This window comes from Prinia subflava, chromosome Z, assembly GCF_021018805.1.
Source record: "Prinia subflava isolate CZ2003 ecotype Zambia chromosome Z, Cam_Psub_1.2, whole genome shotgun sequence".
NCBI lineage: Eukaryota > Metazoa > Chordata > Aves > Passeriformes > Cisticolidae > Prinia > Prinia subflava.
In genome coordinates this window covers 89,790,796-89,810,895 of record NC_086283.1, presented here as the reverse complement: position 1 = coordinate 89,810,895, position 20,100 = coordinate 89,790,796, and the positions used below count along the sequence as shown (strand labels likewise).

Sequence of the window (20,100 nt, the reverse complement as noted above, 5' to 3'; positions counted from 1 at the left end):
GCAAACCAGGGCAGGGACAGAAGTCCTCTACCTGACCTAGCACCATGCAACAGGGCTCAAGGCAAGCTTCAGGGCTGTGTTCAATCATTGGTTCTGAGAGAAATGGAGACCTGCTTATTTTTATTTAATTCCTGGGTGTGTACCAGGGCTTAGAATGCACCCAAAATCTGCCTGAGTGTTAGTTTGAAGAAAATATTTGCATGTATGTCTTAGTTCTTAGAGAAGAGTATACTCAGAGAGAAATGAAAATATACTTAAGCTACTGACCATGGGTTCTATATTACACCAAAGCTGAAACACACAATTAAGAATCCTCTTTCCTATCCTAAAAATCTGCACTGAATATGACAGTTATGAGTTTCGATGAAATCATAATCCTATGAAGTATTTTTCAGCTGGAGAGATTTGGGAAACATAAATAATTCAGTACACCATGCATGAAATTCACGTTACAGGCAAAAAATTAATTCATGTCTTCCTCTGATCACTTTTGTTATGCAAGACTACTTGCAACTACACTTACTTGTACACTGAAGACATCATGAACACAATTCTCTTCACGATGCACCACCAGATCCCTCTGCATGTACCTTTCATTATTTTCTTTGAAAAATCCTCTAGAAGTCACTCTGGAGGACTGGAGATCTGCATCCAAAGTTGCATTGTACTTTATAGCTACAAGAAGAACAACATAACATTTTTGACTGAGCATGGTTGCACGCGATCTCATTACTATGCTCAATATTATAGGGACCAGGCTTTCCAAACCACACTAAATATTTCATATTTTTTATAGCTGAACACAGAGCAGTTTCAAAATGAAAATACTTTCTCTTGTGTTTTCCAAAGCAGTCAAACAGGTTTAGGTCTTGATCTGCAAGGAGCACATTAAATAGCAATCAATACAACCTCCACTGCAGATGTCTGAGCCTGCAGCTCAGGCAAGAAGCCAGTCAGCATGGCCAGGGTTACTCTAGAAAAAGGGCCCTTGCAACAATATCACTGAACTCAGAGGTGACTTCAAAGAATCTGCATTTTCTCTTCAATCACATAATTTCTGCCACCTTCTCTTTGTTTTATGACTAATATGGAAGTACATTTTATAGCTTAAAATCATGAGTTCCTAAAGGCACTTTATGTAGCACTGAAGCAGTCCAACTGGTGTTATCTGCGAGACTGAACTTAAAAACTTCATGGAAGCCCACTGCTGGTCACAGGAATATTCACTTTCCTCTGAAAAGAAAAGCTTCCTCCCACTGACAACTGCCCTGAGCCTCTAGAAAATATTTGATTTTCTTTTTATGAAGAGAGAGGAAAAGTATATGCAGTCTGTTGTTGAAACCAGAAGGTTGGAAAAACCCAGCTCCTCACCAATGACATTTTTGGGGATTGTTGAATGACAAGGACACAGCTCTCCTCTATACTGTTAATTCCCCACTTTCCAAAGAGTATGGAGCCAGTGACAAATTAGGTCTGAAAAACACTTTCTCAAGCACTTAAGTTTTGCATTGATTTTGTGATGTTCGACATTCATTCAAATAAGTTTTTAGACTTTCCATTACTCATTTGAATAATAGACTTTTGAAGAAATTAGTATAAGACAAATCATTGAAATACTCTTACCCACTTGAGTATTTTTCTTAGCAGGTCTAAATGTAGCCTGAAAACATATTTTGACAGTTATATCTGTATTCTTGTTCAGCAGACTGATTTTCTCAGGTTTAAATGAAGCAGTTATGGACACATGTGCAATGCCTCTTGACCTGAAAAATATATTTTAAATGTTACATGGGGTTTTGAAGAACACTGGGTAACACAGAAGCTGTTGTCTAATATTATCTGTAAATGTTAGTACTGAGTATTTTGGTTCTCAATGTAAACTTCTTTTAATGGTACTAGTAAAATTATTTCTCCTTAGGTATACATGAATTTGTTGACATCATTGCTTATAGTAATAATAATCCATATTTTCATGTCTAATTAATGGCTAATTGATGTCTTCATCCTAATGCTCTAATCAATCGCTCAAGATATCATACAATGAAGCCCTTGCCTATTTTCCAAATAAGTAACCTTCTGCTCCTTTAGTGCTCTTCTGGGAAGGTGAGAACGGGTAATTCTTCATTTTATTTAATAATCTATTTTTTACGAAAAACAACTTTCATGTAATTAATCAAGATTTTGAAGAACAGTTTCAAAGGAACTCTACATGTAAAAACAAACACTTTAATCAAAACAAAATGCATTAATCAGCCCAAATGTCAGAGTGAAAGAAGAATGAGTATCTTCATTAATCAAATCTAAATAAATGCTGGTACTTCAAGGAGCATAATCTTCTTTAATGAAATTCCCAGCAGCAGCAGCAGTACTCAAAGGTCCAAACTGACCATTCATTTTTAATTATCTTGTTTCATGATGAAAGAAGTAGCAATTCAGTGATTTTTTTTACAATGGAGAGCCTCAGGCATGAAGACAGGCAACAGCCAGGAAAGGAAACAGCATCTGAATTTAGCTCCTCAAGCAAGGAGTGGAAATCACAGCCTACTTAGGCAGGCAGATGATTTGGGTTCTGTTAAATCTTTTTATGTTTTGTGAAAGTACTCTGACTTCTGTGGCAAAGACAATGTGCCATTAAAAATGTGTGTCTTGCCAGAACTAGGTGTCAACTCTCTATTACTGTTCTCTGTCCTTACCCTGCAGGACAACACTCCCCCCATATCAGCCTATCAGCCGCAGAGGTCAGGCAGGTTGTGTGAGATGTGGTTTCATCTGTCTCAGGCTCAGCTACCAAAATTATACTGTGGTTCCTGAAGTACACAACCTGCTTCTACAAACACTCTGCATCAAGTCCCATTCCCTGGTGCTGTCCCTTCCCTCTGGACTGTGTCTGCACAGCAGTAGCAGGCAGATGTCTCCTGGCCCTCTCATTCTTGGTCAGGTCCCTCCCAGCAGGATCTGCCACCTGGCTTCCTTCCACATGCCCTGGCTCTGCCCTGTGTGCTGCCTTGGCTTTCTATGGTTTAATGATAAATGCTTAAAAGAGATTTAGTCTAATGCTCTTTTTTTAGCTATTTTTTAGCTTGATATCAGTGATGAGGCAGTGTTAGTGCTGAACACGTGGAAGTAAAGAGCTTTTTAATTTGCTTATTTTCCTTTTTAATTAACTACATGTTCAACTGGTGCATCTGAATCACTAACTGCTTCCTTTCTAAGAAAGAGTATACCAACCATAGCACAACCACATTTCCATCAGCACCAACTGATACGTCAGTAATGCCATCGTCATCTAAGTCTCTATGGCCATCTACTGATCTTCCAAAGAACTGGAGCTTTTGTCCAAAAGCAGAATCCGATCCTAAGATTTTCTGGGAAAGAGAGTTTGGTTACTGAGTTTGCCAAAGTTTTAGTCCATAGATAGTAGCCTAATTAATAGATTTGCACTGATTTTCACTGATATATGCATTGTATTGTTTAAACAAAATGCATTTGTGGGTGTTTTCTCAGATGCATTTGTAGCACTTCTTTCTCCTCTGTTGGAGCACACAAAGGACTAGATTCTTCTGTTTTGGGAGCAGATCAACTAATTGCTGTATGCCAGATACAGCTGGAAACTTTTTCCATCTCGCATTGAGCAGCTCAAAGAATATGAAGCTTAAAAGGAGTTCTAACAAATACATAGTGCAATCAGAAAATCTGCATGGAAGGTGATAATAACATTACCATTACAGTATATATGAAGACCAGTGAAAGACTTCCCCTTTAATACTACGTATTTGTAAATTGCAGAGCTGGGATTTATCTAATCCTCCTTGCTGTCCATCAACACTAGAAACCTGAAAATAATGAGTGTCAAACACTTTTAGGATACTAGCTGACTTCACACTCAGGCATCAAAAATGGCTCAGAATGAGCACCTTGCACATCCTTTTGCTCTATATAGTTCAGTTACAAGCACCACAACATCAACCTGGATATGCTGATAGCTGATGGAAGGAGAGGAACAAAATGTGAAATAAACCATGAGAATAACAGCACTCCTTTAAGAGGTTGAAATAGTAGCCAGTTAAAATACAGAAACCCTTCAGTTTTCCTTTAGCAGATTAAAAGGTACCAAATACAGCATTATGTAAGACAGTTATTTACCTGAGAATATTTGGTACGTATAGTCTTTTGAAATCCATTATATATGTAAATTGCTCCAGAGTTTTGGTTTTCCAGTGGTGCCCCTATTACAACATCATTAAAGCCATCCAAATCAATGTCTGCAAGTGCTGCAATTGCAGATCCAAAACGTGCATTTTCCGACCCCTGTGGACCTTCCAAGAGTTCTTGTTGATCCAAGATTCTCTTTAAAAATTGAAAAATAAGAAAAAGCTATCATTGCACCAGATTAGACATAGGACAAGTATCTATGCGCATTGTTTTTTGTTTCTGTTTTCCAGTACATTCCCCTCAGACAGCTCAACACATTGAATTCCTTCCCCATTGTATTTCCCATTCAGTTTGCATTATGTCTCAAAGTCTTGGCAAGAATTACACAGCAAAGTCAAAGGATGCTATGCAAAGTACTAACAGCAAATACAACCATATGTATGAAGCTTAAATGCCCTCTCTGTCCTCATCTGACTGTTCTGAAGTTTCACAATACATTGAAAAATACAGTTTCCAGTTTTGGATTACTGTTTTTTATGCAGAGGGAATGGAAATTATGTAACTGGACATAATTCTTTGAAACAGAACTGGAATTTCCTTACTAAACTAATGCAAAAAACATGTGTCCAAATGGTAAACTCCTGACCTCTCCAATGCCAATGAAGAAAGAAAGATCGGAGATCTTCATAGTTAAATAATCCCATTTACACTTAAATGCAACTCTGGCAAATAGCATTCTCACTTTTAACCTCAGTTATCATACTGTGCTTAAAATTATAGAAATAACAGCCAAGTTATTTATTGAAACTGACTAGAAAAGTATTACTTGCACAATATACTTGCACAAATCCAGATTATTTTAAAAAAATTAAAAGTACCTTTCATGAATCTTTCTTATTTAAAATTTAAATAATTTTATTTAGATTTTATTAACATTTAGGTAAAATGAATTTTATTTAAATTTTAAATAAATTTTAAATAATTTTAAACCTAACATTTGACAACAATTAAAAATTGTAAGATAGTCTTGCAATTTAATTGGTTTTCAAAAGCAAAGAAAATAACACTTTCATTTTTTATTTCTTTCATGTCTCATATCTGATACCACAGGCAAAAAAGACCAATGTCGGCTGCCAATTTTAAGCTCCTCCATCTACGTTGAAATTATTTTAGGGTAGTTTCCTGTTGGATTAGGATACTCTGACTGAGGTCCTGCTGAGGAGGATGGTCCTTCCTCTCTATTTATTTGATTGCAATTTACCTAGTAAAGAGACCATTTTCTGTTTTCTCTGATGGATGTCAGATATCAGTTTACTTAGCAGACATTCAATGAATGAAAGACTGTTCAAAAATGCCAGAGGGCTCAGTATGGTTAATACATATATTCTGAAAACATCTACAATGGGTCTGAATAAAAAGCACTGTCAGTCAAGCATCAGACAAATAACTGAGCTTTATTGAATAGAGGGGACAACAAGAGTTATGGTAACTATTCAGTGTCAGAGTCTATGAAACAATGCAGAAAGCTGGTAGAAAAACTTCTTAGAACTGCTTTGGGAATACTGTCAGGCATTGAATACATTCACCAAACACAAATGGCAAATTAATTAGCAAAAGCCTCGAGCTAGGTTTTTGAGAGATATGGCCAGCCCATGCTATATTAGCATGAAGCACATTGCCTGACACCAGGACCAGGGAGACACTGAGAGAGCACCAGACCCCTGACACTGATAGTGCTTAGCTACTGCCTTGCTCATTGGCTCCATTTTGGTCTGTTCCAGCTGCCTAATTCCCAAATTACATGGACGAGCAGTTCTGGGGCAAGTTTGCAGCTGCTACTGAAAAGCAGAACACGTAATGCAGCATTGGAAAGGACTCCACACGCAGCCCTCTAACCAGGAAGGCTTTGCACCATTCGTCCCTGCCCTTATGCCACATCCCAGGAAAAGCACATGCCCTGCTTCTTGCAAGAAAAAAAAGTGACTTGAAATATTTTTAACACTTTAAAAAGATCCACCAAATAGTGACTTTGGGGATCTGGAGAGGCCAAAGGCCTTTTAGCACATAGGTGGCCAATCTGATTTGAAAGAAATTAACCCTAAGCAACGCTGGCTTGAGCCATTTTTACCTTTGTGACGGAAAACATGTATACTCTCCCTTCTTCCTTCTTCAGGTCATTCATAAACATTGGTGCACCCACAAGCAGCACGTCTGTCACAGAATCCCTGTTGACGTCCACTGAACACACCACACTGCCAAAGTAGGAGCCAATCTGAAATCAGTAGTAAATGGGTTGTCAATGTATATGGTTTTTGTAAATCATGTTTCAGCACCTGACTCAGAAAACTTACACGCAGTAAGATTCCAGTATAAATGAATTTTGATGAATTAAGTTACTCTGTAGCATGCTCCATTGCTGGAAGAATTATATCCTTACACATATTTCACTGTTTCTGGCCCATAGTTGCTGCTATGGCTTTACCACCCAGCAACACAAATGCCAACAAAAAGTAAGATATGGGAAGTATATTTTTGATAACTGCACATGAAATTACCCAACCTCTGATCTACTCTCAGATTTGCCTTACAGATGATACCAAAACCAACTAAAACAATTCCTCCTTCTCAAACAGAGGAAATGAGATTGAGCTTCCAGAACTGTCATCTGATGTAATCTACTTCGTAACTGCTCAGGCAGAACAGAGTTCATTGAGTCTCTCCCAGTAGGAATTGTTGACAGAAGGCTACATTAGTTAGATTTGTATATTATCTTTTACCACTAATTGGATGACCTCCTAAAACACTGTTTAAGAGTTACAGCTAACCTCATTGAAATAGTCTAGTAGCAGAGAAAAGTTCAAGTGGATCCTAAATGCTTTGAGACAAAGAGGAATTTTCAAAACAAATTGTGATTTACTGCTGGGTCAATAAAAACAGATTCCTCAAAGTCTGTGTTCATGACCAAAATATACTTGCCTGCTCGCCTCTCTGGGACTGTACAATTGCAATATTACCATCACTATCAACATCATAAACCACCACTCTGCCAGTGTAGTTGGATCTTGGTGCACCAGCAACAAAATAGACAGAGCTCACAGTTGAGAGAACAGCAACAGAATAACCTGAGAATAGAAGCCAACATTTAATATATGTGAGAGACCATTAATTACAATTTATCAGTTGGTTATCCATAAAGGCACAGAGTCATAAAGGTCAATCTGATATGTTAATTGCAGAGAGTGACGATTCCAGATGGGAAGTTATGTTGCCACATATGCATAAAATTTGCAGTATTCTCCTGGAGAGAACAATGACACACAGATCAAGTTGAAGCAGGTTTACAGAATAACATGGACAATAGCTTAGTCTATTCAGTAAAATGTAGACCACAAAAATGTCATGCTTGTAAAGGAGACAGAAAAAAAATGTGCAAAGAGTATCCTTGGAAAGAAGAAGTAAAGAAATATGAGATGAATGTTTGAACCAGTCTTCAGGCTAGGGAGGAACACCTAGCTTTTGCAAAATTTGCAGTGCATTTTCCCACAGCTCACCAAACCACAGACCAGTGATTTGCCTGAATAGAAGAGGCTACATTAACAGCTTGTCAGCTGAAGGGTTGATTGAACTTCTTTGAACATTTTAATCCTCATTACCATTATTCTAGCTTTTGTTTGCTTTCAGGAAACATTGTTTAATACCTGCAAAAACGTAAACATGTATTAGCAGTATAAATCTAGCATTAGTACATACTTTGGATTTCTGTGGTTTAGTTCCAGCAAATTTAAGAAAAGAAAACAAAGTAATTCTTTATAAAGTCTATAGTTAAATTCAATAACAAAATGCCAGTGATGGGACAGAATACGCAGATCTGCAAGCTGCAGAACAATATGAGGAGCACAGTCTAAAATGATTATGCCTTCACTTTTATATCACACCAGTATAATTCAGATTTTTTTTTCAGACACAGGGTGAGAACAACTTTTGTGACAGGAAGTTCAATGAACAACTAAACAAGATTTTATTCTGCAAGTTAAGTACACACCTTCCTAATTAATACAGAATACAATAATTTGAAGTGAGTGGGAGCAGTGCAGAACAGGGGCCAGTCGAGCAGGCTGCGATGTTCTAGTAGCTCTTTAACTTATGTTCCCGCAAGATGGTGAGAGAGAGCTGGTATGGAGAGCTCCTACTAGAGGACAGAAAGTGGAAGGGAAATACAGGAAAAGAAAAGGCAACAACATTGTTTACTCCAGAAAGATTAAAGTAAATACACTAAAGTCGCCTTGTAGAGAAAGGAAATTACATGAGCTTTTAAAAATTATTAAGAAAATTAAGTAAGAGAAAGTCTGAAGAGATCATATATGCAAAAGGGCTACTGCTCATTTGGTTGGGTTTAGATTTATTCATTTTGTTGGATGCAAGCAATGCTGAGCCATAGGGGAAAAAAGTGTATGTTAGTTACAAAGATCATATTATTAAATAACTTCAAGAATAAGAAAGTCATAGATGTTTAATGTAGTAGCATTATTCAAGGATGAAACAACAGAGCAAGTATGTTGAAGGTTTACAGAAAACATTTCAATGAACTGAGAATACAGACTGACTGGCTTTATTGGGTCACAAAAACATGTCAAAATGCATATGGACATTATAAAGAAAATCTCTGTTAAGTGGCAGTAATACTCAAAATCTATAAACTGAACTGCAAAAGGCTGAGAAAACAGCAAGCACATATGAAACAACAGAAAGTCAATCAGCTCCTCATCCACATCGAACTGGGGAAGAACACTCAGATACTGTAACAGAAGCAACTCACAATGATCAGTGTGATTCACCAGGCAGCCTTTTCTAATCCCTTGATTTATTATGTCTCTGTGACTATGCTGGTTTTGGCTGGAATACAGTTAATTTTCTTCACAGCAGCTGGTGAGGAGCTGTGATTTGGATTTATGCTGGAAATAGTGCTGATAACACAGGGATGTTTTAGTTACTTGATGAGCAGTGCTCACACAGTGTCAAGGCCCTTTCTCTCCTGACCCCACCAGTGAGGAGTCTGGGAGGGGTTACAAGGAGCTGGGAGGGGACACAGCCAGGGCAGCTGCCCACAAATGACTCCAGGGTGTCCCAATCCACACGTGGCACACTCAGAGTACAAAGCTGGGGAAGAAGGAGGAAGGAGGAAGGAGGGAATGTTCAGAGCGATGGCATTTGTCTTCCCAAGTCACAGCTGTGTGTGTTGGAGCCCTGCTGTCCTGGGGGTGGCTGAACACCTGACTGCCCATGGAAAGTGGTGAATAAATCCCTTGTTTTGCTTTGCCTGTATGCATGACTGTAACTTTCTCTCAGTCTGTATCTCAACCCAGGAGTTCACTCACTTTGACTCTTCTGACTCTCCCCCATTCTCACTCCTCTTAAGAGGAATGACAGAGTGGCTGCTTAGCTGCCAACTGGGCTTAAACCACAGCAGTGACAAAGACTGATATTTTTTCAGTTTACCACTTTGATATTAGTAAAAAAAAAAAAAAAAAAGGTCAAGTTTTTATTCAATGAACTGTTTAACAGTACATTTTTTTTGACCAAAAATTGTTTTCACATTCTCAAATAATTTCTTTACTCAAATATGGTTAGAGGAGAACTTTCCAACTTCTTTAATATCTGAATCAAGGTCTCATACATTTCCAGATTTGTATTTCGGCCCCTTACCTAGATATGAGCTATGATTTCTATCCTGTAGAATCTTCTCAAACACATGGCTTGGAAAGGTGGTGACTCTGTCTGAAGACTCCTGAACTACTGTTCCACTCCAGTCATAGGCCCCAACTGCACCCAGCAGCAGAACATCCTTTAAGAAATAAAAGTCAACATTTTAGAACTACCTGATTCAAAAAAGTGTGAGCAAAGCTGAAGGTCCCATGCATAATTTTCTGCTTCACTGTGTTCAAGCCAGCGACACAGACTAAAGCCTGCAGGGAGCTGACAGGAGCTACTCAGTTGCCAGTCATGTGCAGGACTTTACTGACCTATTAAGAGAAATTATCACCCTTCTACTGCAAGAGGCCAAGTGACTGGTTTAGTTCCCATGGCACTGCAACTCATGATAAAATGGGTTTATTTAAACACTGTGATAATTTCCTAAGTCTGTCCATGCTGAGGCTGGGCTTGCTAAGTCCATGCTTTTATGCACCCACGATCCTCAGAAGACTGAAGATCACACGAACGCATTACAAAAAGAATTAAAGCCCCTTTTCTTGACAACCAAAGTGACAATGACTGCACATAAAATGCAGTCATTTGCACATGATGCAAATAGATACAGTTTAATTCTTTACATAAGGAGATGTTCTTGAGAGAACAGTTAAATCTAAAATCCAAATTATCACGGCTTATTATATAGAATACTTCATACAGAAACTTTATCTTGTACACAAAAACAAACATGGTTTTATTTATTCAAGTTATTACAATTCTTCACTAAACTGAGATACTGTTACAGAAAACTGCAATAAATTTGAATGTGTAATTTTCCTGAAAAAATGCCCATATGTTTCTCATTTTTTTCATTTTTTAACATCAACTGCTTCATAATTTAAAACTTCAATTTGTGCAAATACAGAGGACTTCTAAAAAATTATTTCATTCATCTTTTAGGGCTATGAGAAAGAAACAACCTGTGTGTATTTTCAGTTGAAAGCTTATTGAACCACATTTGGATTTTACAAGGAGGACTTATTTGATAAAGGTAATCTTAAATGATTAGCACTAAAATATATCTGATTTTCTGGTTCTAATTTTTAAGTGAAATATGCTTTAAACAAACATTATTAATTTTATAGTTTATAGAGAAATTATTTTCAAACTTGATTTATTTAGATGTTGGTGACTGCCTACCAGCTTTACAATGTAGGTAGTCAGCAACCTGTGGAATTAAATATTTCCTGCTACGTGAACTTAGAGATCACTGAAAATCATTGTATTAACACATCTTAAAATGAAAAATTCTATAATACAACTATGCTTATTAATGTATATTCAACTAAAAAAAATAAAAGGGCAACTCGATATTCTCCTGCTTGTAAAAAGTTCTTAAAATTGGACATCATATTTTTATTTCTCTTTTCTTACACTTATGTGTATATATGCACATCTATTTGTATCATTAAATAATTGAACTCACATACCTTTTTTTGTGAGTAATATGCACTGAAGCCCACCTGTGACATTTCCATTTGGAAAGTATCACCTTGATCAGTACCTGGTAAAACAGATACACATATATGGTTATCTCTCTATAACCCCACAAGATCCAGTCTTGCTGCCTCTGAGTTGAGCTGTTCAGGGGCTGTATGTACCCACCAATTTAGCTAAAGCATTTACAAACAATGGAAACCAAAGCTGGTAAACTAGAAAATTTGGAGGATTTAATGTCAAATTTATAAGATGGAGCCATGAGCCATGATATAAGTCTCTTCCAAAAAAGGGGCAGAAGATGATAGTCAAGATGGTTTGGATCAGTTTGGACAGTCTTGCCACTGTGGCTGGTCTCTTTTTGTGTTTCCTGGGAAGCACTAATACCCTGGAATTAGCAGCTTCAATGACTGTATATTCACAACTTTCAAATTGAATAGGAATTTTTATTTTTATAGGACTTCTATTGTAATTGTCCTGAAAAATACTGTGACATCCATTTCCTAAGCTAGATGGATGGGAATTCAGTGGGAGTACTCAGCAAAAAGACCTATTCCCTTGTTTTGAGTGGCAGCATGGGCCTAGCAAACAATAAATGAAAGTGAAAGAGAAGGAAGATTTCTTCCTCAGCACAGGAAAGTGGCAGACCTTCCTTAAGCTACTTAGGGAGTTGAGAGCAGGTTACACATCTCCAGTGTAAGGTCTGAGTTTTAACTTAATTTTAAAAGCTGGCTTTTGGGGCAGCCAAAATATCTCTGTGTCACCTCTGCGACACCTTCCTCTGAGCAATACACAGGACTGTGGGTGGTGCTAGGGAGAGGCCTGGTAGGCACCACAGAAATTGCATTTTCAGTTCTGTGATAAGTAACCCAGTCTTATGGTTTTTTTGGGTGGTTTTATTGTTTGTTTGTTTCAATTTAAAATGGCTTAGGAGTCACACAGGTGACGCTCACAAACAGAAGGATACCTTTATTCTTCTGGTGGTAACAAATACGTTTAGTTGTATATGGAAAAGCCTCCATACCTGGAGCCCGTAACATGACAGAAATTTTCATCATCTGGGGAATGTTTTCCCCAAACTGCATAAATTAACTTGACGCTCAGGCTAATTAGGGGTGGAGTAGCTGGGGGAACACCAGAGCCCTCCTGCTGAGCAGACTGCAGCTCCAGCTACCCATTATTTTCACAATACTGCACTAAACCGAAGCTAAATAAAATCATAAGCTTGTCAGCTGGGAGAATCTGATCTATTTTTTCCAAGATGTTGAGTATTTTACCTTCTATACTAAAAATGCGCTCTCCAAGTGTTCCTGCTTCTTCCAGTAGTGCAGCCTCAGATGACACATTGAAGAAATATTTTTCTGTTGGATGACTAGCAATTCCCTTGATTTCTTTAATTAAGTTTTTAGTATCAAGTTCATGCCTTATTAAGTATCCCAAAACCTTGTGTAAAGAAACAAACAAACAAACAGCAAAATAAGAAGAGAGAGAGAGAGATATCATGGTGCTATTCCATTTCCTTCTGTACTATTTTAGCAAATATTCTACATATTAAAAAAAAGTACCTTTACTCATATTACTGAATTGCTTATAAAGAGTTCATTTCTATGCAAGGGACCATTCATACAGGAAAAGTACATAAGGCTTGGCAAGAGAGAAAATCACTGAAGTTGCCCAGGTGATTCTAGTCTTGCTTTTTCAGCCAGTGAAAAGACCAGTATTTCCACCACTTCAGAGATTTAATTTGACTTTATTCAGTCTCAGCAGTGTAACAATGTGTGCACTACATACCACTTTTGTATAGAAGATGCACTTTCATACATACACACCAAAACAATCTTTCAAACACGCAGTAATGTATAATTTTAGTATTACTTACAGCAATGCCAAATCTGGTGATGTTGTCTTCATTGCATTTACCTATGACTGTTTTCAGGTTGGAGCCATCGTGTGACTCACCGTCTGTCACAACCACCATGACCTTGGTGGCTGTCGGGCGTCCTCCCGATTCGGCAGAGAAGGCATACTGCCTGTTACAAAACATTGGGTTTATCACACATCAATCCATAACGGATGGAACCCAGGGCATATACACAATGAATATGTCCATCACTGAATTAGAACAAGTCACTTCTGTAGTGCATCAGAAATGTAACCAAAGAAGCAGGAAAAAAAATATGTAGGATTGGAAGGACTGGATGATGTCCAGTAAATACACATGTAAATTCCACGAAAAGCAATATATTTTTTTGTACAAATATTTCTAAATGAAAAGGGGATTTTATCAGAACTATTAAAGTTTTATGACACCAAGAATTGCTATAACCAAGCTCAGACAAAAATGGAATAGAATTAATAGTATGTTTCTCAATAGTACTGCAAATACTGACTCCCATTAAAAGCTGAATTTGTTCCTAAACCAAATTCTCAAGTTCATTTGATTCAGCATGTATTTTGGCCTAGTGTTCCGTACTTGATTAAACTTCAAACAGCATCATCGTGTTGAGAAATGGACCTGGTTTGTATACATGTTCAGAATCATGAAACATTGGTTTAAATTTTCCATATTTTTTCATACTCATGGTGCTGCAGTGACAAACTGACAATAGACAAGAGGTTTTATTTTCTCTGCAATCAAACAAAGCCTGACCTGCCAACACAAAGGTTACTGGGCCCAGTAAATCCCTGGATAAACTTTAGTTCTTTCAGTGGTTTTGTATCTTCCCTAAAACCTTGTCCACTCTGTTTGACACATGGTCATATTTAGGGATCTGTGACACAAGATGCAATTCTGTTAGGTACCAGAATTCCTTTAGAGTAGAGTTCAACCCAATGGTTAACTACATGCTTTTCAGCAATTCTAGTTTACATATTTTTGTACCAATCTGCATGGGACACTGTAAATGTACCTGATGGATTCCGGCTAGTGCTGGGAACCTACTCCAGAGGCCCTGGGCACGTGGCCTTCCAATGGGAGTGAAATTCAAGATGTTCTCATTGCCATGTAAGGTAAGTTACAACAGTTGCACAGTAAATCATCAATGCACCTCACCTTGCATTGTCAATGGCTTTGAAAGTATTAGTGAGATCTCCTCCCTTCTGAAACGTTTCCTCCATTGCTTTAACAACCTCATCCTTTGTTTGATATGTATTCAAGTTAAAGACAACACGGGGATCATTAGCGTACTGAATTAAACCCACCTATGCAATAAAAAAATGGTGTTAGATTACGATGTTTTACAATTAGTTATATAGAATCATGATGCCTACTTATGTGTCAGGTTGGTGTAAAAGGTCTGCAAATGCACAGTTCTCTTTCAACACACATAAAACAAATTAATATTAACACATTTGAAAAGCAAAGAAAGCTAAAATGCTCTTGGACTTTATATCATTTGTTATGGACTACAATATGTTACTGCAAACAATCTGAAATAGTAGACATTAAATGTTTGCTTGGTTACTTCTGGAAGGGCTGATGGATAGCAATAATACAAGGCTCTGGGAAAATGAGAAAATAGCAATAGTTATACAAGTTGAGAGCATCTCAGTCTGATCTCTTGCAAGGAAGCCCTAAAGGTTAGTTACTTTACAGCACTGCAAATCCTACTTTTTTAATGTAGGAGAAGCTAAAGACATATGATAAGATGTGCATTTCAAACAAAATGGAAAAAAGAGAAGATGCTAAAGGTGAAGTTCAGAGGGAACTGAGCAGGAAGCCTAGCTTTTAAGCACCTCACTTCCAAAGTAGCCCAAGGAAGAAGGCAGCCTTTGGGAGAGAGATTTCCAGTGCCCCAGTCTTTGTTCTCAGAATTGTTTAGGAAAAATGGACAACTGCAAAGACAGAAGATGTTTAAAACAAAAATAGGCAATAAAATTTTCCTTACCATCATCAAATCATAAGGGAAAAAAACCCCTCAAAGATCAGTGAGTATAAACCAGCAGGAAAAACTCCTGTTTTAAAGATGCAGCAGTTGGAAAGCAAGAGTTGTATGAAAAGCCCATTAAAAATCTGTTCTACTTTTATCACATCCCCAAACACTATTTTCAACTACTTCTACATCTAATGCATGAAAGAGATCTAACTCCCCTAAATACAACATAGACTTCTATTTCAGTTAACGTACATTTTGGATCAAATTACTAATCCCTTTTGAAATATGATAAGCATGAGATAAAATTCCCAGCACTGAATAGGATAACTGTATAATCTTTGAGGGAGGTACTGTAGTTACACAAAATTGGGCTTGGTTTCCTTTAAAATCGGTTGGTTTAGTTTGGTTTGGTTTGGTTTGGTTTGGTTTGGTTTGGTTTGGTTTGGGGGCTTTTTCGGTCTTTCTCAAATATGTGTTTGACTTACCTGGGTCTTGTTAAGGCCTATGTCTAAGCCTTGCACAAATTTTTTCAAAAATGCCCGCACTGCATCCCAGGGATAAATGCTGTTTGACTCATCACAAACCACCACAACATCTATAACAGAGGAACACTCTAAAACAAAAATAAGAAGTGAACAGTAAATGCATTTGCAGTCTCAATATACTCTTCAGCTAAATCCAGAGGTGTGTATTTAAATCTCACACAGGCAACCCTTCAGACCAGAAGGCTTTGCCAGAATGAGGAGTCAATAGGAGTACATGCAGGGTTTAAGCCTGCATGGGCGCAATGCCTCTGAGTACAGAGGACTAAGATCATACTAGCATGAGAATCAGATCACATTTGTCAGTCTTTACATATCAGTCCTTTGATATGACTTTGCTTTTGGCACATACATTTTTTTAAGAAATCAAAATTAACAGTCCCAAACACAATATCTGCCGGTTTTGTTTGATTTATTTGTTTGTTTTTTTTATTGAATCTGTTTTGCACATGTTGCCTTACTTTGAACAGCAGGAGAAAAGCTTCTTAGGATCTCGAAACTTGGACTGATTTCAGAACAAACTCCTGTTGCATAGTATTGTCTTCCACACTGTTGTGCCCACAAGGGACCACAAGTCTTAAAAAATAACAAAAAAAAAGAAACTATAAAAATAACAAATACTTGTCTCACCATATCTATACACAAAACCATCACAAGCAGGAAGGCAGGCACACAGGATCAGCGAGGCTCTCCCGCGTTATCGGGCCAAGTCCCTTCGGCCAGGGTCACCCCTGTCCCGCAGCTCCTCGGGACAGGAATCCCTGCCGAGCCGCCCTCGGGCTCCGCGCTGCAGCGCCAGCGGCGGCCGCCAGGTGGCGGCAGCGACCCGGGGACACGGCCCGGGACAGGCGGCACCGAGAGCGGGAACCGTCAGGGGAGGGGGGACAGTGACAGGAGAGGGGACAGTGACAGGAGAGGGGACAGTGACGGGAGAGGGGGGGACAGTGACAGGAGAGGGGACAGTGACGGGAGAGGGGGGGACAGTGACAGGAGAGGGGACAGTGACGGGAGAGGGGGGGACAGTGACAGGAGAGGGGACAGTGACCAGAGAGGGGGGGGACAGTGACCGGAGAGGGGACAGTGACGGGAGAGGGGGGGACAGTGACAGGAGAGGGGGGACCGTGAGGGGAGGGGGGACAGTGACCAGAGAGGGGGGGGACAGTGACCGGAGAGGGGGGACAAAGAGAGGAGAGGGGGGACAGTGACGGGAGAAAGGGGGGACAGTGACGGGAGAGGGGGGACAGTGACCGGAGAGGGGGGACCGTGACCGGAGAGGGGGGACCGTGAGGGGAGGGGGGACAGTGACAGGAGAGGGGACAGTGACCAGAGAGGGGGAACAGTGACTGGAGAGGGGGGACAGTGACCGGAGAGGGGGGACAGTGACCAGAGAGGGGGGACAAAGACAGGAGCGGGGACAGTGACAGGAGAGGGGACAGTGACAGGAGAGGGGACAGTGACAGGAGAGGGGGGGACAGTGACCGGAGATGGGAGGGACAGTGACAGGAGAGGGGGAACAGTGACGGGAGAGGGGGGACAGTGACGGGAGAGGGGGAACCGTGAGGGGAGGGGGGACAGTGACCAGAGAGGGGGGACAAAGAGAGGAGAGGGGGGACAGTGACAGGAGAGGGGACAGTGACAGGAGAGGGGACAGTGACAGGAGAGGGGGGGACAGTGACCGGAGAAATGGGGGACAGTGACAGGAGAGGGGACAGTGACCGGAGAGGGGGGACAGTGACCGGAGAGGGGGGACAAAGACAGGGGAGGGGAGACAGTGACAGGAGAGGGGACAGTGACAGGAGAGGGGACAGTGACAGGAGAGGGGGGGACAGTGACCGGAGAGGGGGGGACAGTGACAGGAGAGGGGGGACAGTGACCGGAGATGGGGAGGACAGTGACGGGAGCGAAGGGGCCAGTGACGAGAGAGGGAGGACAGTGACCGGAGCTCGGACCGGAGCAGGCCGGACAGCTCGCAGCCCCCGAGAGCCTCGTCCCGACGGGAATTCTCCCCATTTACAGGGCAAACCGCACCATGTCCCTCGCGGGGAGCGCTGTCCCATCCGGCTACACCCCGGGAGCGGTCTGCCCCTGGCCGCACATCCCCCGGCCACGCGTTTCCTTGGCTTTGGGGGAAAGTGACCCTGCTTCGCTGCTGAAAACGATCTCTGTGGAAAGGAGTCTTTTCAGCTGGATCAACCAGCTGCTATTTACATCTTTATACATCTTTAGATGTACTCATGTCAACCACACATTAAGACAGTATTTTGCCGTGAGAATATAGGGGGAGTTGTGTGTGTGTGGGTTGAGGTGGTGAGTTGGTGGGCGTATTTCCTTCTTAAAAGAAAACATTAGAAACTCAAAGAAATAAATATAACCTCTACATAACCTCTCTCCAACCGTTCTGTGAGAAATCATAGTTTCCTTCTATATACAGTCTGCTTGCACCCACCTCTATTTAGGAAAAGAGGGACTATTACACTTTTCTCAAGAACACTGGAGGGCAGAAAAAGGTAATTAAATTCAAAAGTAAATTGAAAATGAGCTAAATCACCCACTGGTTTCCCGGTGAGAGACAACATCAAACTATCCTACGGTATTTGACCAGATGGTTGATTTTCTAGATAAGAAATAAAGTATATCCACATTATCTGATCTTGAGAGAAGTGCTTTTTTTAACTGCTACATGGGGCATGGCTAGTTCTTACTGAAAGAGACAGATTTTTAGAGAGGTGAAAGGTACAAACTAAATCATCTATATGAAGCTGGAGGAAGGTTGCTGGCCTTTAAAATTACAGTTCTTTTTAGATCAGTCCTATTTGCCTATTTTCTAACGTTTTTTTCTATATTGGTGGTAGTTCAAAACTGTGATCTTAATCTTGGAGCAAAAAGCAAAAATGTTCTAATAATCTTTGTTGATCTTCACAGGAAGAAAAGGGGGAAAGTAATATTCTAGTATTGCTTAAGTCAGAAATTTAAGATGCATCATTACTAAAGGGGAGATCACATATCAAGGACAGATGGACTTGAAAGGCAGGATGTTATAAAGGGGAGTAGACTTGCCCTTCAGGACTAACATTAAAAACACGGACATAAACTGGAAGGTGGCTGAATGGAAGGGAGAGAAGCAGATGGATTGGGCACTGGATGACTGCAGGGTGACTGCAAACACGCAGCCAGCATGCAAAGCAAATACAGCTTCAAGATGTGTGGTGAGAAGCTGTTGAGTAGGGGAAATACCAAATACACTATACAGCGCCTGGGAAAGACTCATGTGGAATACACCATAGACCTGGTCATGGATGTTTGAGAGAGGTGTATTTTAAAAAAGAACATTTCAGTCAAAAAAATTCCTATTTGCTTAGCATGGCAAAGGAGAAAGGTGATTGTGGGCTGTCAAATAGATAAAGAGATTTTACATGCAGGGAGATGAGAGCTGTTTTTTTCAACTAAAGGCACAGCACTGCTCAGTAAAAAAGCTAATAAAAATTTAGATGGGAAATCCAGAAAAACGTCGTTACCCATCAGTGAAATTCTTCAGCACCTCTCCAACAGGACTAAGCATGCCTCAGAGAAATGTAATGACCCTCTGGGAAATGACTGCCCAGCACTTGTAATACCTGTGGGAAGTAATCCCCTGGCATCAAACAGCCAAACCAGCAGGACTTGGGAGCTGCAGCACAGACATGCCAGCCTGGGTCACACTCTGAAGACAAAGAGCCCAGGGACTGAGCACAGCACAGACTGGGACGGGCAGATGGAGGTTGAGAGGGGCCACAGGAGGAAGGAGAACAGCGAGCTGGGAGGAGGAAACCCTGAAATAACCCACAGAGCCCATCACAGAGGCCAGCTGCCACAGACAGCTCGGAGCAAAGTCCCAGCTGGAAGCAGCTTGAAAATACGAGCAGGCAGTCCATGCATGGGGTTCAATACCTGCCACAACTATCTCATGGGGCTTTTGGTATTTGTTGAGGCTGAGTCACAGATAAGCACCTGTCTCCAGTACCTCATTCTCCTTATGTCAAAAAAGAACCCCTGTTAATGAAGACGTGACTGTTTATGTCTTAGAATTCAACCTGGCTTTTTTTTTTTTTTTTTTTTTTTTAATTCATGCGATTTAAGGAGAATCGATCAATAACATGTGGATCAGGAAATACTTTTTAACTGAGAGAAGTCTGAATATTATTAGAAAATGCAAATTTCCCTGCATGAGATATTTTAAAACACTGCAGTTACTAATACTGATTAAAAGTGGGTATGCATAAGACATTAACAGTAATTAAAAGTATTATTCAAGAGAGAGAATAAGATTTTTTTAATCAAGGCCAAGTCAACAAAATTACTGTTGCTGT

General features: G+C 40.0%; 1 protein-coding gene across 3 annotated transcripts in view; it reads right to left on the bottom strand.

The window, feature by feature from the left end:
• Positions 1-20,100, bottom strand: part of ITGA2 (integrin subunit alpha 2) — a 67,515-nt gene that overhangs the window by 16,762 nt on the left and 30,653 nt on the right. For 2 of the 3 annotated variants that reach the window (XM_063423893.1, XM_063423895.1), the window contains exons 5-17: positions 16,216-16,330; positions 15,698-15,825; positions 14,390-14,538; positions 13,217-13,367; positions 12,615-12,780; positions 11,331-11,404; positions 9,856-9,994; positions 7,129-7,274; positions 6,281-6,424; positions 4,144-4,347; positions 3,229-3,365; positions 1,624-1,763; positions 524-675 (exon numbers count right to left, since the gene is read on the bottom strand). In XM_063423893.1, coding sequence (XP_063279963.1) covers positions 524-675; positions 1,624-1,763; positions 3,229-3,365; positions 4,144-4,347; positions 6,281-6,424; positions 7,129-7,274; positions 9,856-9,994; positions 11,331-11,404; positions 12,615-12,780; positions 13,217-13,367; positions 14,390-14,538; positions 15,698-15,825; positions 16,216-16,330 — 1,845 coding nt within the window. Of the gene's footprint in view, positions 1-523; positions 676-1,623; positions 1,764-3,228; positions 3,366-4,143; positions 4,348-6,280; positions 6,425-7,128; positions 7,275-9,855; positions 9,995-11,330; positions 11,405-12,614; positions 12,781-13,216; positions 13,368-14,389; positions 14,539-15,697; positions 15,826-16,215; positions 16,331-16,384; positions 16,620-20,100 lie in introns of those variants that run through there. The other variant, XM_063423894.1, reaches the window with a different exon arrangement.